This window comes from Sus scrofa, chromosome 2, assembly GCF_054392235.1.
Source record: "Sus scrofa isolate SSC_HxYL_T2T_F1_AM1 chromosome 2, Sscrofa_HxYL_maternal_Yorkshire_Landrace_v2.0, whole genome shotgun sequence".
NCBI lineage: Eukaryota > Metazoa > Chordata > Mammalia > Artiodactyla > Suidae > Sus > Sus scrofa.
The window spans coordinates 118308162-118327703 of NC_139384.1; the positions used below are offsets into that span (position 1 = coordinate 118308162).

Sequence of the window (19542 nt, forward strand, 5' to 3'; positions counted from 1 at the left end):
TAGCAAAGGTTAGGTGATTGTAACTGAAAGGACATTTTAGACATTCTACTGAAAAACCCACAAAACTCTTTGAAAATAATTTTTTCCAAAAATAATTAGTTTTCCTCTATGAATCAAGTGTTTAATTTCATCTTTGGATAAGTAATACATAGACAGAGTTTGAAATGTCAAATAGTGTGGAAAGCTTAATACTGTATGGTTTCAGTTATATGTGGAATTTAAAAAACAAAAGAAATGAACAAACATAACAAAACTCAAAGCCGTAACAGAACAAGCAGGTGGTTGCCAGAGGTGAGGGGGCTATGAGGAGGAGAGAAATAGAGGAAGGAGATTAAGAGGTTTTCACAAACTTCAAGTTCCAAAGTAAATTAATCATGGGTAGTAAATGCACAGGTGGGGAATATAGTCAATAACTATTTAATATCTTTGTATGGTGATAGATGCTAACTAGACACTGTAGTGATCATTTAAAAATGTACAGAAATACCAATTCACTGTGTGTAACAAGAACTAACATAGTATTTTAAGTCAATTATACTTCAAAAACAAACTTATAGAAAAAGAGATCAGATTTGTGGTTATCAGAGGCAGAGGTAAGGGGAGGAGGAATTGTAGAAAGGTGGTCAAAAGGTACAAACTTCCAGTTTTAGGATAAATAAGTACTAGAGATGTAATGTACTCATGATAAATATAATTAAACAGCTCTATGTTATATTCGAACAGTGTGAAGAGAATAAATTCTAAGAGTTCTCATCACAAAAAAATTGTTTTGCTATTTCTTTAATTCTATATCTATAAGATGATACTGAATAAACTTATTTTAATAATCATTTCAGGATGTAAGTAAAATCATTACACTGTATACCTTAAACTGTATACAGTGCTATATAACAATTATATCTCAATAACACTGGAAATAAATATATATAAATAGTTTAGACTAGTCATATTAAAAAATAAAGTGAGCTTTTTATTAAAAAAAAATGCAAAACAAAAAACCAAGTGTTTCAGCTAACACTGATCTCTTCACCCTTACTGTTCAGATTCAGAAAGAGAAGCACCTCAGTCTAGTTCTTAGCTGTGAAACAATAAAAATTATCTGAGTCATTCCCAAGGAGACAAGTCATCTAAATTCTCTGAGCCTGGGAGTTCAGTGGTAAGGAACCCAACTAGTATCCATGAGGATATCCCATCAATCAATCAATCAATAAAAAGCTGAAGAGGAGGGGGCAAGCAGTCAAGGGCATTTAAAAAAAATTCTCTGAGGAGTTCCTGATGTGACTCAGTGGTTAAGGAACCCAACTAGTATCCATGAGGACACAGGTTTGATCCTTGGCCTTGCTCAGTGGGTTAAGGATCTAGCCTTGCTGTGAGCTGTGGTGTAGGCTGCAGACATGGCTGGGATCCCGGGTTGCTACTGCTCCAATCTGACCCCTAGCCTGGGAATCTTCACGTGCCAAGGGTGCAGATCTAAAAAGACCAAAAAAAAAAAAAAAAAAAAAATCTCTGAGCCTGAATTCATTTGTTTAAAAAAATAAAATAAAATGATGTTTGCCTAAATGATTGCCAAAGGTTTCATCTAGCTCCATGATTTTGTTATTTTTTATCATATTATTTTTCCTTTCCTTTTCTCTTTTTGCTTTTGTTGTTGTTGTTGTTTAGGACCACACTCAAGGTATGTGGACGTTCCCAGGCTAAGGGTCGAACTGGAGCTGCAGCTGCCGGCCACAGCCACAGCCACGCAGAATCCAAGCCATGTCTGCAATCTACACCATGGTTCGTGGCAACACTGGATCTTCAAGCCACTAAACAGGGCCAGGGATCAAACCTGCATCCTCATGGATACTAGTGGTATTCGTTTCCCCTGCGCCTCAACAGGCACTCCCTATTTCTACTGTTCTATGGTACTTTTAAGAAACAATATCACAGGGAACTATATCCAATCATTTGTGATAGAAGATAATATGAGAAAAAGAATGTGTGTGTGTGTGTGTGTGTAACTGGGTCACTATGCTGTACAGCAGAAATCGACAGAACATTGTAAATCAACTATTATAAAAAATTATTTTTATTTTTATTTTATTTTTTTCCACTGCACAGCTTGGGGACCAAGTTACACATACATGTATACATAATTTTTCCTCCCATTGTTGTGTTGCAATATAAGTATCTAGACATAGTCCTCAATACTACACAGCAGGATCTTATTGTAAATCCATTCCAAGAGCAATAGTTTGTATCTGTTAACCCCAAGCTCCCTATCCCTCCCACCCCCTCCCTCTCTCCTAAGGCAACCATAAGTCTGTTCTCCAAGTCTATGCTTTTCTTTTCTGTGGAAAGTTTCATTTGTGCTGTATATTAATTCCACTTATAAGTGATATCATATGGTATTTGTCTTTCTCTTTCTTATTTTTTTTTAATTTTAAAAAAGAAAGAAACAATATGCCTTAACAGAAACAATATGCCTTAACAGAAACTTTCTCTTGATGCCTTACTATGGATATGGATACTCAAACAATGCATTTAGGCACAGCCTCAACTTATTAAACCTCAGGTTGACACACTTCATGAATGAGAAACTCAGTCACACTCTTATCGTATTTCACTATTTTTCAGTACAATTATAAAAAATTTTAAATTTCATGTCACACAAAACTATTTCCCATGGAAATATGCTTGAAAGAAAAGGTTCTAAATGCAAAGCAGAATTTCATTTAAATTTTTCAAAATTTAAATAATAACCTGCAAAGGAAAACATAAAACAAACTATGATACTGCCAAATGATGATAAGCAATTCACAATTATTTGTTTCAAATGTACCTAACCAAACTTACAAGCTTTGGTACAGCAAAGGAAACCATAAACAAAATGAAAAGACAACTATGGAATGGGGGGAAATATTTGCAGATGATGCAAACAATGAGGCCTTAATTTCCAAAATATACAAACAACTCATGCAGCTCAACAACAGAAAAACAAAGAGTCCAATTAAAATATGGGTAAGACCTAAAGAGACATTTCTCCAAAGAAGAAATGCAAATGGCCAACAGGCACATGAAGAAAAAAATGTTCAACATTGCTAATTATCAGAGAAATGCAAATCACAACTATAATGAGGTACCACTTCACACCAGTCAAAATGGCCATCATAAAAAAGTTCACAAATAGCGAATTCTGAGGAGGGTATGGAGAAAAGGGAACTCTCCTATACTGTTGGTGAGAATGTAAGTTGGTAGAGCCACTATGGAAAATAGCATGAAATTTCCTCAGAAAACCAAGGATGGAGTTACCATATGATCCAGCAATCCCACTACTGGGCATATACCCAGACAGAACTATAATTCAAAAAGATGCATGCACCGATGTGTTCATAGAAGCACTATTCACAATTGCCAAGACATGGAAACAACCTAAGCGTCCATCAGCAGAGGAATGGATAAAGATTACATATATATAATCATTAATAATATACTGATTATATATAATCTTCAAGAATATATAGTATTTTATATATATTTATATTTATATATGTGTGTGTGTGTGTGTGTAATAGGATACTACTCAGCCATAAAAAAGAATGAAATAATGCCGTTCCTAGCAACATGGAGAAACCTAGAAATTATCATACTTAGTGAAGTCAGGAAGAGAAAGACAAATACCATGAGATACGTGGAATCTAAAATACGACACAAATGAGCCCATCTATGAAACAAACAGACTCACGGACAAGGAGAACAGACTGTGATTGCCAAGGGGGAGGGAGCTGGGAGGGATGGAGGGGGAGGTTGGGGTTAGTAGATGTAAGCTATTTAGCTATTTTACGGAGCTGGGGGGCGGAACAAACAACAAGGTCCTAACTGTGTAACACAGAAAACTATATTCAAGTGTTTGTTGGCCATCGGTATATCTTTCTTGGAGAAATGTCTCTTCAGGTCCTTTGCCCATTTTTCCACTGGGTTGTTGGCTTTTTTGCTGTTGAGTTGTACAAATTGTTTGTATACTTTAGAGATTAGGCCCTTGTCAGTTGCCTCATTAGAAACTATTTTCTCCCATTCTGTAAGTTGTCTTTTTGTTTTCTTTTTGGTTTCCTTTGCTTTGTAAAAGCTTGTCCATTTGATTAGGTCCCACTGGTTTATTTTTGCTTTCATTTTTGTTGTTTTGGGAGACTAACCTGAGAAAACATTTGTAAGGCTGATGTCAGAGAATGTTTTGCCTATATTCTCTTCCAGGAGTTTGATGGTGTCTTGTCTTATATTTAAGTCTTTAAGCCATTTTGAGTTTATTTTGGTGCATGGTATGAGGGTGTGTTCTAGTTTCACTGATTTGTATGCAGCTGTCCAGGTTTCCTAGCAACACTTACTGAAAAGACTGTCTTTTTCCCATTTTATGTTCTTGCCTCCTTTGTTAAAGATTAATTGACCAAAGGTGTCTGGGTTTATTACTGGATTTTCTATTCTGTTCCATTGGTCCGTATGTCTGTTTTGGTACCAGTACCATACTATCTTGATTACTGTGGCTTTGTAATATTGCCTGAAGACTGGAAGAGAGATATCTCCTGATTGGTTTTTGTTCTTCAGAATTGCTTTGGCAATTCTGGGTCTTTTGTGGTTCTGTATAAATTTTTGGATTGTTTGTTCTAGTTCTGTGAAAAATGTCATGGGTAATTTGATAGGGATTGCATTGAATCTGTAGATTGCTTTGGGTAGTCTGGCCATTGTATTCAGTGCTCTATAATAAATCATATTGGGAAAGGAAAAGTTTAAAAAAAAGTGTATTCAGAATTCTTTTCAGTATTCAGTATTCATAATATATACATATATGCATATATATCTGAATCACTTTGCTATGTAGAAGAAATTAACACATGGTCAATCAACTATGCCTCAATAAAAATTTAATTTTTTTTCTAAAATTAATTGGAATGTAAGACATCTGAGATAAAGAAATTTTGAGTAACCTAATTCAAGAGTAACACAATATTATAAAACCTGGCTTTTGTGTTCTTCTGGATTCTACACAATACCTGCTCATAAATGAAGTTTCATATTATATTTTAATAAAAACAAAATATATTCATTTGATAAAAGGATTTGTTATACTATTTACTTAATAAAGAAAATTTAATAAAATAATATTGCCTGATTGCAGAATCTAACTTGCAAATGAATTCCTATACATTACAAACTTTAAACAGCCAAATACTTTTTTCCCATATAATTTTTAGAGACATGAAAATCACATTTGCTTTTTTTAAGAAATCAGAACTTTGTAGGTAATATTATGATGTAATTTAAAATTTCAAACAATTTTGATTTTCGATTTTATAAAATCATGTGATTGAAAGTTGTCTAATTTCTTTCAAAATTTTATCTGAGATGTATTTCTTTTCACTGACTACCTTAATCGCATGTGTCATTTTTAGCATTCCATCTATATTATGTTTTTTAAATGCTGTCATCAATATTTAGCAAATGCTGTCCTGCAAGAGAGTATTTTTCATTCTTTTTAAAAAATTATTATGTTCATCTATGATTACTACTAGATGATTTTCCATGTCACTATTCAGTCTTTATTCCAGTATAATCTTGTCCTCTTAATATTCTTCTCAAAATTTGTTATTCCCTAAAGATTTTTCTAAGATCTCAATCCCAAGTCTATGAAGTTGGATGACATGATATTGAACCCACCAGATAGGCTGTATTAGGTATCACCATGTAAGGTTGTTTAATCTCATGGTAACTGACAGACTCATCAAAAACATACAAAACCATTTAAAGATACTGGCATCTCAAATTATTTATGGAAAGAAAGAGTAAATTAATCGTGAGAGTCATACATTAGAAATTTATGAGGTTGTTTAAAAACTAGGCAAGATCTGTCTAGAGAGGCATTGACTATGCCCTTAGTACAGTAAATGAAAGGAGGAAAAGCTGGTGTAAAATTCTGTGTCACACTATTGTGTTTTCCCAGTCTTGTAAAATCCAATAAACAAATGAATAACTGAAAGGATAAGAAAATTCTGTGTAAATGTGTGTGTATATTTGTGTGTTTGTGTATGTGTCTGCATAGAGGAAAAAATTAGAAAGCCCATGCACTATTACACTAGTTAATTATGGGAGTGGAACAAATGAGAGAGGAATGGTGGAAGTAATGGGAAGATTATTTGATTCGTGTCAACTGTCATATAAAAATGTTATAAATTAATACAGAAAAATATCAATGAAATTTAATCTCCTGAAAGGAAAATTCCAGAACATCAATTGAACACAATTTGTTTTGTTTTTTTGTTTTTTGGGGTTTTTTTTGGCCATGCCCACAGCATTTAGAAGTTCCTAGGCCAGAGATCAAACCCAAGCCACAGCAGTGACAAACACCGAACCCTTAACTGGCAGGCCTTGTTCAACTCCTTGAACACACTTTCTAAGGTCTCACAAATTCTAACAAACAGGAAAATTTTTTTCTTTATAATTTCAACATATTTCTTCTTTGTTAGCCATTTTAAAAAAAAAATCCTTCTTTCATCAACCATGAAAACTGTGATGTGATATTGAAATTTAGGTGCGGAATTTAACTCTCTGGCAAACCACACACTTTGAGTTTGTTAAAATAATTACATCTATTCTAGGTGTTAACCTTGTCATTCTTTGGCAACCTACAAAATCCATATTCTATCACCTTTTGTCTCTACAGTCAGTTTTTAAAAAGGAGTATGACAGCTTCCTTCTAACTCTAGATTTTATGGGATTTTATGGCACATAACTCATTTCTTCAATATATAATCATAATTTGTTTGTAACATTTAAATCAAGTCAAAACAAGGAAGAATGCAAAGTCTGTGTCTAGGATCATATTTGGAAACTCAGCCCCAAAGCTTAGAAAAATATAATTAAAAACAAAGAATAGAGAGGAAGAAGCTACAATTACAAGTCTTCTCAAGTAAATGCTCTTAGAAAAATAACGGAAAAGAAATCTTATTTTCCGCAGGGAGAATTAAGCATCTAATTTTTAATTTGTATTCGCCCTTAAACAAGCCAGTATGCCATAGCAAACTCACAAAGGCCTGTAGGATATTTAAAGTTGGAAAAAAAAAAAAAAAAAGGAGTTCCCATCGTGGCTCAGTGGTTAATGAATCCGACTAGGAACCATGAGGTTGCGGGTTCAATCCCTGGCCTCACTCAGTGGGTTAAGGATCCAATGTTGCTATGAGCTGTGGTGTAGGTCGCAGATGCAGCTCGGATCCTGCATTGCTGTGACTCTGGCGTAGGCTGGCAGCTATAGCTCCCATTAGACCCCTAGCCTGGGAACCTCCATATGCCAAGGATGCGGCCCTAGAAAAGGCAAAAAGACAAAAAAAAAACAAAACACAGAAATACTCGATATCTGTTGTACTCTATACAAACAGCTAGCTTGAGAAATTCAAAGTCTTAATACTTAACTGCACTATATTCCTTTAGATGATGTCAAATCTTTGCAAAAATGGCTTTTCAGCCATCACTATGATAATGAAAGCAAGTACCTGTGAAACTTGGTGTAGGAAAGGAAACAAGGATGATGGTTCAGTCCAATTCCAAGATTGGAGAAGGTGTGCAGGGTCCAACAGGTGCACCTATTAGTAATTGTGATTAACAAATAAAAATATAAATTTTATTTTTTTCAAATAACTTAAAGTTTTAGGAAATAAGCATTTATTAAATTTTGGACCTACATATCTATCTAGTTAATAATATAATTGTCAATTGTTTATTTGGGTCTAGACACACCATGAAAAAATTACTGAGACGCTAAGTCTGTTGTAAACTAAGAAAGTTTGGGAGTCCTTGTGGTCTTGGGTGTATATCAGGTGAGAATGCTGAAAACTAACCACTTGACATAGGTCCCCAGAATTTTGTCCCTTTGGAGAAAGAATTCAGCAAAGAGACAGGGTAGTGAGGCAATTAAGTGTTTATTTAAAGAGAGAAGATAGGTGCAGAGAAAGCACAGGCACAGGCAGGCTGAGGTGCAGTGAGAGAGACAAGACAGAGACAGGCAGAGAGAAAGGGCAATCAAGGAAGAGAGCAACACTTGGTTTGGAGGTCCTTTAAATCACCTGTATAGGGCCAGTCCTTCCAGATTTCCTCTGGCCAATCATCTTGCTTCTTCTGGCTTTGGCCTGCCTCAGGGTCCTGCCCTCAGGACGGATTTTAGCACAAGGGTCTCTGAGAAGTTGACAGGATGTACTGTGGTCTGGTGGCCCTTTCTCTGACCCTTAAGAGACCTTTCTTCAATTGTGTAGTTCTGGAGGTCTCCCTGACTTCAAGAATGAGAAATGGATGGTCTCTGTCTTTTATCCAAGCAGGATGAAGCTCTTACTTTGAAGCTATCTGTCCACAGGGAACAGGTTACAGCTGCTCAGCCTGGGATGCATCTACCTCCTGCTTCACTTGGATCAGTACCTTATCTCTCAACTACTATACTCCTGTACAGTAAAGTCACCTCAGTCTGTGCTTTTTTCCCTCATAACTTACATGATAGAAAGGAAGATATTTTCTCCCTTCCATTCTCTGAGAATTAGGCACATATTCATCAAATAGTAATGGGCAGATGAAATGGCACCAAGGTTTTACTTCCCCTCCCTAACCAGAGGGTCCAGTGCTATCTTGCCATGGGAATAAAAAAGCATATTATTCATATTTATATCTGTGTGAGAATGAATTGATGAAGAAATTACTTTCCACCAAAATGGAGACATCTTCCCAACAGAAGGCCAGACTTCCTGGGCCTAACAATTCACTGAAAATTGAGAAAAAAGCTCTGCCAACCCATCCCTTCATCAATTCAAGTTATTAATGTGTAAATCCTGCCGGTTTTTTTTTTAATTAATGAAGAGGATATGACATTGGAAAAGTCTTGTTTTTAGTGAGATAACATAGCCTATTACAGCGCTAATCTTTAAGTTTCCATGTGTATATCTGCAATGACTGTATATTTGCAATGCAATTAATTATCTAAGCATTAAAGAAAAAAGGATAAGGAAAGAAAGAAAAACAGAAAGGAACTAACCTGTAAGCCATGGTATGTGTCTGTGTTCTCCTATAAATACTGGATTCATGAACCATTGCCAAGGAAGGTCATGCACTTCGCCTGGAATGAAACACAAGAGCAATGTAATTTTCTTAATCTCCTGTATGACTTTCCTTCCATGCATTACATTTACATCCCTCATTTCTTTTGTCTCATTTCATGTCTTCTATTATAGTGGCTTTAATATGCTTACTCCCCAATCTCTTATTGGCCCACATTCAAACCAGTAACTGTAGGTAATTAGTTTCAGGGTGTCTGAGCTTGTGTTATCTCAGACTGCTCTGTGCACAGCAGTCTTTCATGTGTATTCTTCTTATATCAGAATTTAAAAGAGTCAAAATAGGATCTATGTCTGTTGAAGACACTATAGCTTATTTTTTTTTTCAGTTTCTGGCAGCAAACTGCTCTGTTATACTCTTCAAGTAAAAACACAAATCTACTGACAGATGTATAGTTTAATTAAAAAATTAAAGGTTAAGTGAGACCAAACTTTATGAAGGGCTATGATATTAAAGAGTAAATACAAATCAAATCCAAAATCAAATCCAAGCAACAGCAAAAATACACTGAACAGAATGTGTTCAAAGAGTATTTAAGATTGAAATTGAGTCCAAGAATTCACATCCTTCTGAGCAAGACGGCCTCAACGTTTCCCTCAGCCTGACTTTAAAAATGCTTCTTTCTGATTCTAGACCCTAACCTCCCTTTTCACAGCACATTTTCTTTCAGAAAACTGGTCACCGTAAATGCCTTCTCTGTCTCTGAGATGTAAATTTTCTTAAGATTTTTATTTTTTCTATTATAGTTGATTTACAATGTTCTGTCAATTTCTATTATAGTTGATTTCTTAAGATTTTTATTTTTTCTATTATAGTTGATTTACAATGTTCTGTCAATTTCTGCTGTACAGCAAAGTCTTACATGCATGGACATTTTTTTCTCACGTTATCCTCCATCATGTTGCATCACAAGTGATTGGATATAGTTCCCTGTGCTGTACAGCAGGATTTCATTGCTTATCCATTCCAAATGCAATAGTTTACATCTACTAACCCCAAGCTCCCAGAATGTAAAATTTTTAAAAAGCTTCTTGCCTATTTACAACCTAGGAATGTCTTTCTTAGGGACTTGGGAGCCTTCCCTTTAAATGCACTGATCTGCCCTCTCCCATTTCTGTGGAGGGACAGGAACCTAACTTCAGTGGGCTCCATGCTCTGGGTTGTGAAACTACCTCACCCAGGAAGATAAAAGGAAGGTTCCTTTTCTTTTGGTTAAAGCCAGTTTGTAAACACAGACGGAAGGCCTATGATCTCCACCTTACCCCACCTCTTCAAAATCATACCACCTTTTCTCTCTCAAGAGTACACACTGAGATTGGTCTCTCTCCACTATTGCAACAACCTTAAATAAGCCTTCCTTTCTTGTTTCACTTTGCTAGTGCAATTTGTGCTTTAACATCCTAATACCTGATAAAATCATCTTTAAATATTCAAAACCATAGATATTGTTTTATAGCTTTTTCTCAGGACTGGCACTGGCCAATCAGCTGGGCATTGTGTAGCTGGAAAATAAGAATTTAAGAGAATAAGCATTTTCACTGACAGTTTATATCAGCAAGTAATTCCTCATTCAGATTATTAAATTATTAAATGTTCATAAAAGAAATAATGTCTGAAAATAAAAATTAAGCCAAGAGATTTAATGTTTTATCCTTCTTGATTTTCTAAAATTCAATTGTCTTGACAATACATATAGATAGTGAGGAAACAAAAAACTTATTCTTGATCTAGACATGGCATTGTGTGAATTCTCTTTCACATAAGACAATCCAATACATATTTATTGAAGAAATTTAAAACTGTGTTTATATGTTATTCTTCCCATGAAATTAATCACTATATGCAATATTTGTGACTAGCTTATAATCAGTTGTTAAGATAGGACTTGTTTATGGGTTTAGAATGCAAATGATGGAGTCTGGGAGTCAGTCAGATGCAGTCATTAATCAAAATAGAGAAAACAAGTGGTAAGAAAGGAAGGAGGGGCAGGGCAGATGGTGAGTTCAGCTGCTGATAAATTCAGTTTATGATGGCTGTGATTTAGCCCAAGGGACATGTCCACTATAACCCTAAATATTTAAAGGCTGATCAGGGCTGGACTTGGGCATTTCGAAGACATGGGGGAGACAACAGGATTGTCTATGGAATAGAATACATTAGACTCTTTAGATGTGAAAGAGATGGAACAGAGAGAGAATAATACATTCTACAGAACAGAGGGAAATTGAGTGAAGACCTCAGAAAGATCAGGGGGATTCAGAATGAAATGATGGGACTAGGTTGGTACATTACAGTTTGAAAAGACCTCTTTTCCACTGAGATGGAATGCAAGACAGATAAATGTTAATTTGTAAACAGAGTGTAAAAAGATGTAAAGAGAAACTGAGAACAGTCCTATTTAATGGGCCCTGTCTTCTCTGAAAAGTAAAAAGCACTATCACCTGTGGAAAATGAGATCAGGATGCATAATCAGGGCTTGTAAAGGTCTGTTCCATTATGGAGACTGCTCTAATGGAACCAGTTTGGGCATAGAGCTGTGCAAATCATTTGTGATCTCGCATTGCTTTGTAACGTTACATCAATACATCACTTTCTAAATCACCAACACAGCTGTCACTTCCCTATGTGTTCTGGTAACAACTTGACCATTATAATATACTTCCATAGATTTATTGACTGTAAGCACTGGCTTGGAAGTGGGGTGAGTGAGGAGGGGCTGTATTTCTGTATTATCAGTGCTGTGAGTGACACCAAACTCTTCAACAAAAAATTCCTCGTGATACAAATGAACTGTATTTTAATAGAAGAGATTAAATACACTTCTATTTGTAAAAGTCCACAAGCCCCAAGAGAATAGACAAAGTATTTCCCTTTCAATCTTTTTCTATTTCTCTTTCCAGTGCCCACCCCATCCCCCAATTTTTGGAGTTCTGGCATTCAGTAAAGGGTCAATAAATGTTTCTGGAAGCTGAATGTTTTGACAATTTCTTTACATTTCTAGTCACTTTACTTAACTCTTCACATACTTTTTATATTTTGCCAATTAGATTCCAACTTTTTGAGGGAGGTAACTTTAGTCACAAAAATGCATATTAAAGCCCCAAATGTCTTGAAGAAAAACTTTCGAAGATGCAGTTTTATAAGAAAACATGCAACATTATGCATTCTTGGCTAGCCAAAAAGGATTTGAGAATTATAAGGACTGAAATCTCCTTTTAATAGCAAGTATAAAGTCAGTATGAGAGCATATTAATGTTCTCATCTCAAATTCATTCTTTTTAATTTGATTTTGAGAAGGGCTTACAGATACTGATGGGATGAAATGCCCAACAGTTTTAAAATGTTAATAATTTTGGTATGTACAGAATTCATGCTTACCAGTGGAAAGACAACCTGAAAAAAATTTGAAATATTTTTTTTTGTTTTTTTTCTATGCTTTTTAAGGATCAAATTCTATTTTTTTTTTTTTTGTCTTTTTGCTATTTCTTTGGGCCGCTCCCCTGGCATATGGAGGTTCCCAGGCTAGGGGTCTAATTGGAGCTGTAGCCACCGGCCTACAGCAGAGCCACAGCAACGTGGGATCCGAGCCGCATCTGTAACCTACACTACAGCTCACAGCAACGCCAGATCATTAACCCACTCACTAAGCAAGGGCAGGGACCGAACCAGCAACCTCGTGGTTCCTAGTCGGATTCGTTAACCACTGCGCCACGACGGGAACTCCAGGATCAAATTCTTTTTATGAAAGATAATATAAACAGCTATTTGCTATTTAAAAATAAAACATAGAATAACACAAAAAATTCTCTCAGTATCTGGAGAGAAAACTCATGAAATCAGAAACATGTGCCATTCTATTTCTAAATGAGTGAAGATGTCAACCTAATGAAAACTTGCTGCAGGCACCAAATAATTCTTACTAGTTACTAAATACTTTCTATTCTAACTGGAAATGTTTACAATTAATTGCAATGAGAAAAGAATTCTGGCAAAATTATTAAAGGGATAGGATATTTTTAAATGCAAAATGCAATTTTTACCAAAAAGCCAGAAATGCTCTTCCCTGGAGAAAAAGAAAAGGTTCAAGATGCAAAGCGTCTTTACTGTGGTAGCCAATCCAACACCACCACCTGCTGGTAAAAATACAAACTGCAAGCCTGGAAAGGCTATAAAAAGATTTAAATTTAACAATTTTTCTCGAAACCAGTACATTTTTATGTCTAGGTGCTTTAAATTTGCTTACTGACTATAACCTCATAAAATTTTTTTTAGTATTGAAAGATATATTGGGTAATTCCCACAATTAAACATGTGTTGGGGTTTTAAAAATTCATTATTAGTTAACCTCAGCATGTTCCAATGAAAAAGAAAAAGCTGGAGCTTTGGAATTAAAAAAAAAAAAAAAAAAAAGACTTTGATTCAAGTTTTAGCTCAAACACTTATTAGCTTTTGGCCTTGAAAACAATTTCCGTGGGCTTTAATAATCCCTTTAAAAGTGAAATAACTGATAGAACTGTAGTGAATGTAAAATATATGTCTAACTCATTTCCTCATATCCAAGGGATAAGCAATAAGTGATACTTTCAATAAGCAACAGCAGCCGCATTTTCACTAGAATTTACCTGAACTTCACTATATTTTTCAGAAGCGTTTTCACGAGTAGTGTTACTCACCAGGTTTTGCTGCTTATAATTACAGACCTTCAAATTCCCTGTCAAAGACCTATAGTAATTATCATTACACCACTAACTTACAGAAGAAGGACACAAACAATAGACTGATATAATCTAACCAAGGCAAAAGCAGGATGTATATAAGACAAGAGAAAGAGGAGAAGAAAAAAAATCAGATACATTTGAATCAATGACTCATTTTTTCCTTTCCTTAGGCAAGCTTCTGTTTGATGACAACTAGCAGAAACCAGAGTTATCCTGCCATCGAGGAGCCAGCTGGGTCAGCTGTTTCCATATTCTTAGAAAGATCTCAGGAATATCGCTGAGGAGCATGTGCAAGGGTGTCTTTGATTTATGTCTCTCAGTGTCTTTCACATCCCCACTTGGTTAGGTCAAATCTGCTGTTTTACTTACCAGAATTTCTCAGTTGCCATTGACACATAATTGCCACGCACTCAAGCCCCACTTTTGGAGCTCTCCATGAAATAGGCTGTAATAAGTGACGCTCACATTATTAGTGAAAAACCTCACTAACGTGAGAAAATAAGGAACTTATAAAATCCCATATTCTAATTTTTCATTTCTGAAAGGGCCTTGAAAAAAGTTTAAAACAGGTCATTTCTCACCAACTTTCTAGCGACCTTTCTTTCCCAACTTAACAACATCCCAGAGAGCACATTTTTTTCTGTGTTTCCAGAAGAAAGCCCCAGCAGTATCTCAACTCTCAGTATTACTCAATTGTTTCTTGTCTCCTGTGCTTTCAATCCAAACTTGCATTCTCTTAGAGATCAAAATTAGAACTAAGAAAATATAATTAAATCACTGGAGACAAAATGCGATTCATGCCCTTCCACGTCTTCTTCAGAGTCTTACTTTGTATGCACAAGTTTCCAGCCTTGATTTCACTTTACCAATCACCTAGGAAATTTTTAACGAGTTTAACTGGTACCAGATGGGGCTTGAACATTAAGTTCTAAAGTTCCACAGGTGACTTCAATTTTATTCATCTCTGCCAACAGCTCAAGCCCAAAACTAGTTAATGAATTTCAAAATGTTAATAGGTATTTTCACAGGTTAGAAAGAAATACACTGAAATCACAATGTTTATTTCCTCTGAATAAGTGAAAGGATACAAAAATAGTAATTTAAAAAGGCAAAACTGAGGAAAAATAATGTTTTTATCCCATTGTTACCTTCAAATACTCTGCTGGATCTGCTAGCTCCACCCACTTGAAAACATTTTTGGATGGATTCCATAGATAATGTGGCCATTCTTAGGTATCAGAACGTTTCCATTTTCTCAGCCCCCAAATTAGAACTGACTCATGGGGAAAAGTCCTACTTAGAGGGGGCTCAATTCCTCACTACAGATGGCCCCCAACTTACAATGGTTCAACTTACCATTTTTTCTAACACTAGGATGGCATGAAAGCGATAGGCATTCCGTAGAAATTGTACTTGGAATTTTGAATTTTGATCTTTTCCAGCACTAGCCATATGTGGAAGATACTCCCCTAAGACATGAGCAGCAGCCACAGCTCCCAGGAGTCAGTCATGTGGTCACCAGGTAAACAAATGACGCACGTGCAACCATTTTGTACCCCCGACAACTGCTGTTTCACTTTACTGAATTCAAGAAATTACAGGAAATATTCAATACTTTAAAGAGAAGGATCAAGATGGCAGAGTAAAATGTCAGGCTCACATTCTCCCACAAACAAATCCAAAAAAACAGAACCACATGTAAAACGATCTACAGAACGCTGGCAGGAGAAAATAAACCTCCCAAAAAGGAAAATAATCCTCCACATAACTGGAAAACAAAGAGAGAGATAGAGAAAGGGAATCAAGATGGGACTAGCACTACTGAGAAGGAGCTATTGAAGAGGAAAGGAATCCCTACCCTGAGAAGCCACTAACCAAAAGGGAGATCAGCCAAGATGGAGGGACCTACCTCAACGTTGCCGAGAAAAGCACAGCAGCTGAACTGAGGAGGGCAAAGCAAAGTGAGAGCCACACAGCTTATCTGCACCACCTCCGGGAACACCACAGCCTGAAACCCTCGGGCAGGGGCTTGATGCCCGAGATTCAGGGTCTGGAGGTCAGTTCCAGGAAGAGGACTAGGATTGGATGTGTGGAGACAGCCTGAGGGGCTGGGGAGCGGAACACCACAGCCAAGAAAACCCTTGAGGAGCTATGGACCTGCAGGAGAAGCAAGGGGAGGGAAGGAGGAGGACGGGCAGAACGCCATAAGAATCTCTTTCCCTGCGCATGCGTGTGCTCTGGGGAGTGGAGCGCCTCTGGTGCAGGCTACCGGGTGGCGAGAGGACACTTGCTCAAGTTACAGGAGACTGGGTGCTTCTTGTGTGGGCTACAGGCAGTGGGGGGCTAAGTGCAACCGGGTGCCTCTTGCGTGAGCTACAAGCAGCAGGGAAAAACCACGGCAGTCATCTCAGAAACCAGAGGGGGTTGTGGCCTGCCACCACTAGGGGTCTGTGAATAAGCTCCACCTGCAGCCCCAATAACCTCAGAGTCTGGCAGAAAAAGAGGGCACTGGGACCTAGCATCACCATTTGTTGCTCTGACTCCCCTGGGAACACACCCAACCTGCTGCTGCCACTTCCAAATGCTCAAGGCAGTGCACACACATGCCTGATTACTGTAACTTCCCAGGACCCTGACTAGGAGCAGCGTTTTCAGCACCTCCTGCGTGGGCTAAGAGGGATGGGGTGCTTCTTGCGTGGTCTACATGTGGCAGGACAAACCACTGCAATTAGTTCTGACTCCAGAGGTGGGCATTGCCCACCACCACTAGGGGACCTCTATATATTCATCTCTCACATGGAAATTGTGTGTGAAAGAATTTTATTGTATATTTCATAATGAATGGCTTATATTGAATTAAATATATCCACCAAAATAGCAGAATCACTGAATTAATTAAATTACATTCACCAAGTTCAAAAATATACTGATTTTCCCTCTCCCAATCATCAAATATGCATGTATATACATAAACAGAGATAAATCATAGTTCAAAATCCGTACCAATATGGTTAAACACTTAAAACAATCTAGTACATTTTTTTTAATCTAGTACATTTTAATTTTAAAAAAACATACATTGTACATGATTATTTATAAGAAAATCTTGAAAAAAATAGAGCTAAAGTTTTGTGTTTTCCTCCAAATAACATAGGTAAACAATTTATACAGTTCTTTCCAAGTATCAGAGTTTTACATTTGTATTTCCTAGAGGTTAGAAAATCCAAATATTAAAGACACATATTCAATTATGCACAAAAATCACCATAGTCAACTTACAAATTCAAGCTCACTTAAAAATCATTACAAATTGTGAAAAATACACATTATGAAAAATTATGTTCTAAAAGTAGCATAGGGTGGGTGCTCCCTTGTGGCTCAGCAGGTATGGTCACTGTTGTGGCTCTGGTTACAGCTGTGGCTCAAGTTCGATCCCTGGCCCAGAAACTTCCACATGCTGCAGGCATGGCCAAAAACAAAATAAAATTAAAAACAAAAAATTTTAAGTAGCATAATACCAACTTATATAATCTATGTATATCCAAAAATATAAACAATGTTTATAAATTACAGTAGTGTCTATAATGCTCTATCATAAAAGGAGGTATTCTTTGTAAGTATGTATGTTATAGTCTCACTTTTTTAAGTGCCAAAATTATTTTCTTTAATCATTTTCATTAAAAAACTTTGTATATCAAACCATTTGTGATGGAACATGATGGAGGATAATATGAAAAAACGAACGTGTGTGTGCATAATACATATATATATATGAATGACTGGGCCACTTTGCTATACAGCAGAGATTGACAGAACATTGTAAATCAATAATGCAAAGTTTTAAAAAAATAGATGCAAAAAAATAAAAACAATTTACTTCAAATAAAATTGTAAAAATATATCATCTTATAAAATCTAGTGTGCTGAGTACAATGAAATCCTTGATGACTAAAAATCATTGTGAATGTCAATTACTTAGTGACTTATCAAACTATTTCTATGACTAGAGTGATTGCTTTCTTTAAATTAAGTGGCCTTAGACTAATATGTTTTACAGTTATTGTGTCCTCTCTTGCTGTTGTTTCACACTCTATCAATAAGTTTCTGAGGACTTGCCATTACCGTACAGCTGGAAAATATTTCAATTCCCTGCTTCCATGTATAGGATATAGAAAGCCTAAAAAAAATAAGGAAATCTTTTTGTGTCTGATTGGCACTTTTCTTGACCGAAACTGGTACTTTCCTCTGGAAGACATGTAAGTGAATAATACTATCACAGAATAATGAAAGTGTTAGAAACCTGCAATATCAAAAAATTACCTCCTGAAATTCTTGAGTTAAAGTGGAAATATATGTATACCATGCTACTATTTCTGAATTCACTATGTACAGGGACACAAGGTAATTAGCCCATATTCCAATAGTTTCATAACCTGCAGTGAAAAATCAAGGATAGACTAGTATTTGTAAATTTAAAAACAAACAATATTATTTAGATGGTTTTCAATTCATGGTCTTTCAATAAGAGCTCTTGAAACTTAAAAACATAAACTTGATGAATTTAAATTTTTACACCATAAGTTTTCTAAACAAGCCCAAACTACTGGCAATGATAATTATAAAACAAGTTGTAAGAGGGATAGAAACATCACTTTGTTCTTATTTTTTTACTTTTATTTTTTGCCTTTTTTTTAGGGCTGAGCTTGCAGCGTATGGAAGTCCCCAGGCTAGGGGTCGAATCAGAGCTACAGCTGCCTGCCTACACCATAGCTATAGCAACCTGGGATCTGAGCCACATCTGTGACCTACACCATAGTTCATGGCAACACAGAATCCAGGATCCACTGAGCGAGGCCAGAAACATTGTTTTGTTTTTAAAATATACATCATGGTGCAGCAGAAACGAATCCAACTTGGAACCATGAGGTTGAGAGTTCCATTCCTGGCCTCGCTCAGTGGGTTGAGGATTTGGCGTTGCCATAAGCTGTGGTGTAGGTTGAAGACACAGCTTGGATCCCACCTTGCTCTAGTTGTGGTGTAGGCTGGCAGCTGTAGCTCCAATTGGACCTCTAGCCTGAGAACCTCCATATGCCATGGGTAAGGCCCTAAAAAAGCCACACAAAAAAAAAGCCAAAAAAAAAAAGTAAACTTTTAACTAATCATTGGCTTTTTCTTTCAAGTAGAGTTTATTAGTTTGAAATTTCATACCTGTGTGTGTGTATGTGCTGAGGCTTCTGACAGGCATTGAAGGCACAGGTCTGTTTCTTACATTAAAACACAAACAAATAAGGGTCCATACTACACGGAAAAAACATTTAATTATAAAATATCAATTTTTAAAATGATTGTCCATATTGGGTAGTTACTGTTCCAGCAACAATATACATTCTTACAAATGGAGGCCAATTTTTAATTGAACTGTAAAAGTCTTCTCTTTTTCTGATTCACCCTTTATTTCCTGCTTCATTGAGATCACACTCTAATGAAACTGTAGTCACAACTGCATCCTGATCTTGAAATGGCACATCTGTGGCTGATGGTGGTGGTTTATACAAAAAGACTGCACATCCATTGAAGAAAACAGTGAAAATTTTACAAATAACACCTAAATATAAAAACAAAAATTAATCATGTATTTGGATCTTTAATTATTACAAAAATTAATTCTCATTGAAAAACTATTCATGAATAGAAACTTACTAAA

At 36.1% G+C, this 19542-nt stretch overlaps 1 protein-coding gene and 1 long non-coding RNA gene across 5 annotated transcripts in view; both read right to left on the bottom strand.

Annotated features, from left to right (window-relative positions):
* The window catches only part of LOC106509513 (uncharacterized), a 265044-nt gene extending 250369 nt beyond the window's left edge, over positions 1 to 14675 (bottom strand). For all 4 annotated transcript variants that reach the window (XR_014838429.1, XR_014838428.1, XR_014838432.1 and 1 more), the window contains exons 1-3: positions 14208 to 14675; positions 9041 to 9121; positions 7518 to 7607 (exon numbers count right to left, since the gene is read on the bottom strand). This is a non-coding gene — a long non-coding RNA (uncharacterized LOC106509513). The remainder of the gene's footprint in view (positions 1 to 7517; positions 7608 to 9040; positions 9122 to 14207) is intronic.
* A 1966-nt stretch (positions 14676 to 16641) lies between these two features.
* SLCO4C1 (solute carrier organic anion transporter family member 4C1) overlaps positions 16642 to 19542 on the bottom strand; it is a 75431-nt gene continuing 72530 nt past the window's right edge. Inside the window, exon 13 of the mRNA XM_003480882.5 lies at positions 16642 to 19443. Within this exon, the coding sequence (XP_003480930.2) occupies positions 19283 to 19443 (161 nt within the window). The 3' untranslated portion in view covers positions 16642 to 19282. The remainder of the gene's footprint in view (positions 19444 to 19542) is intronic.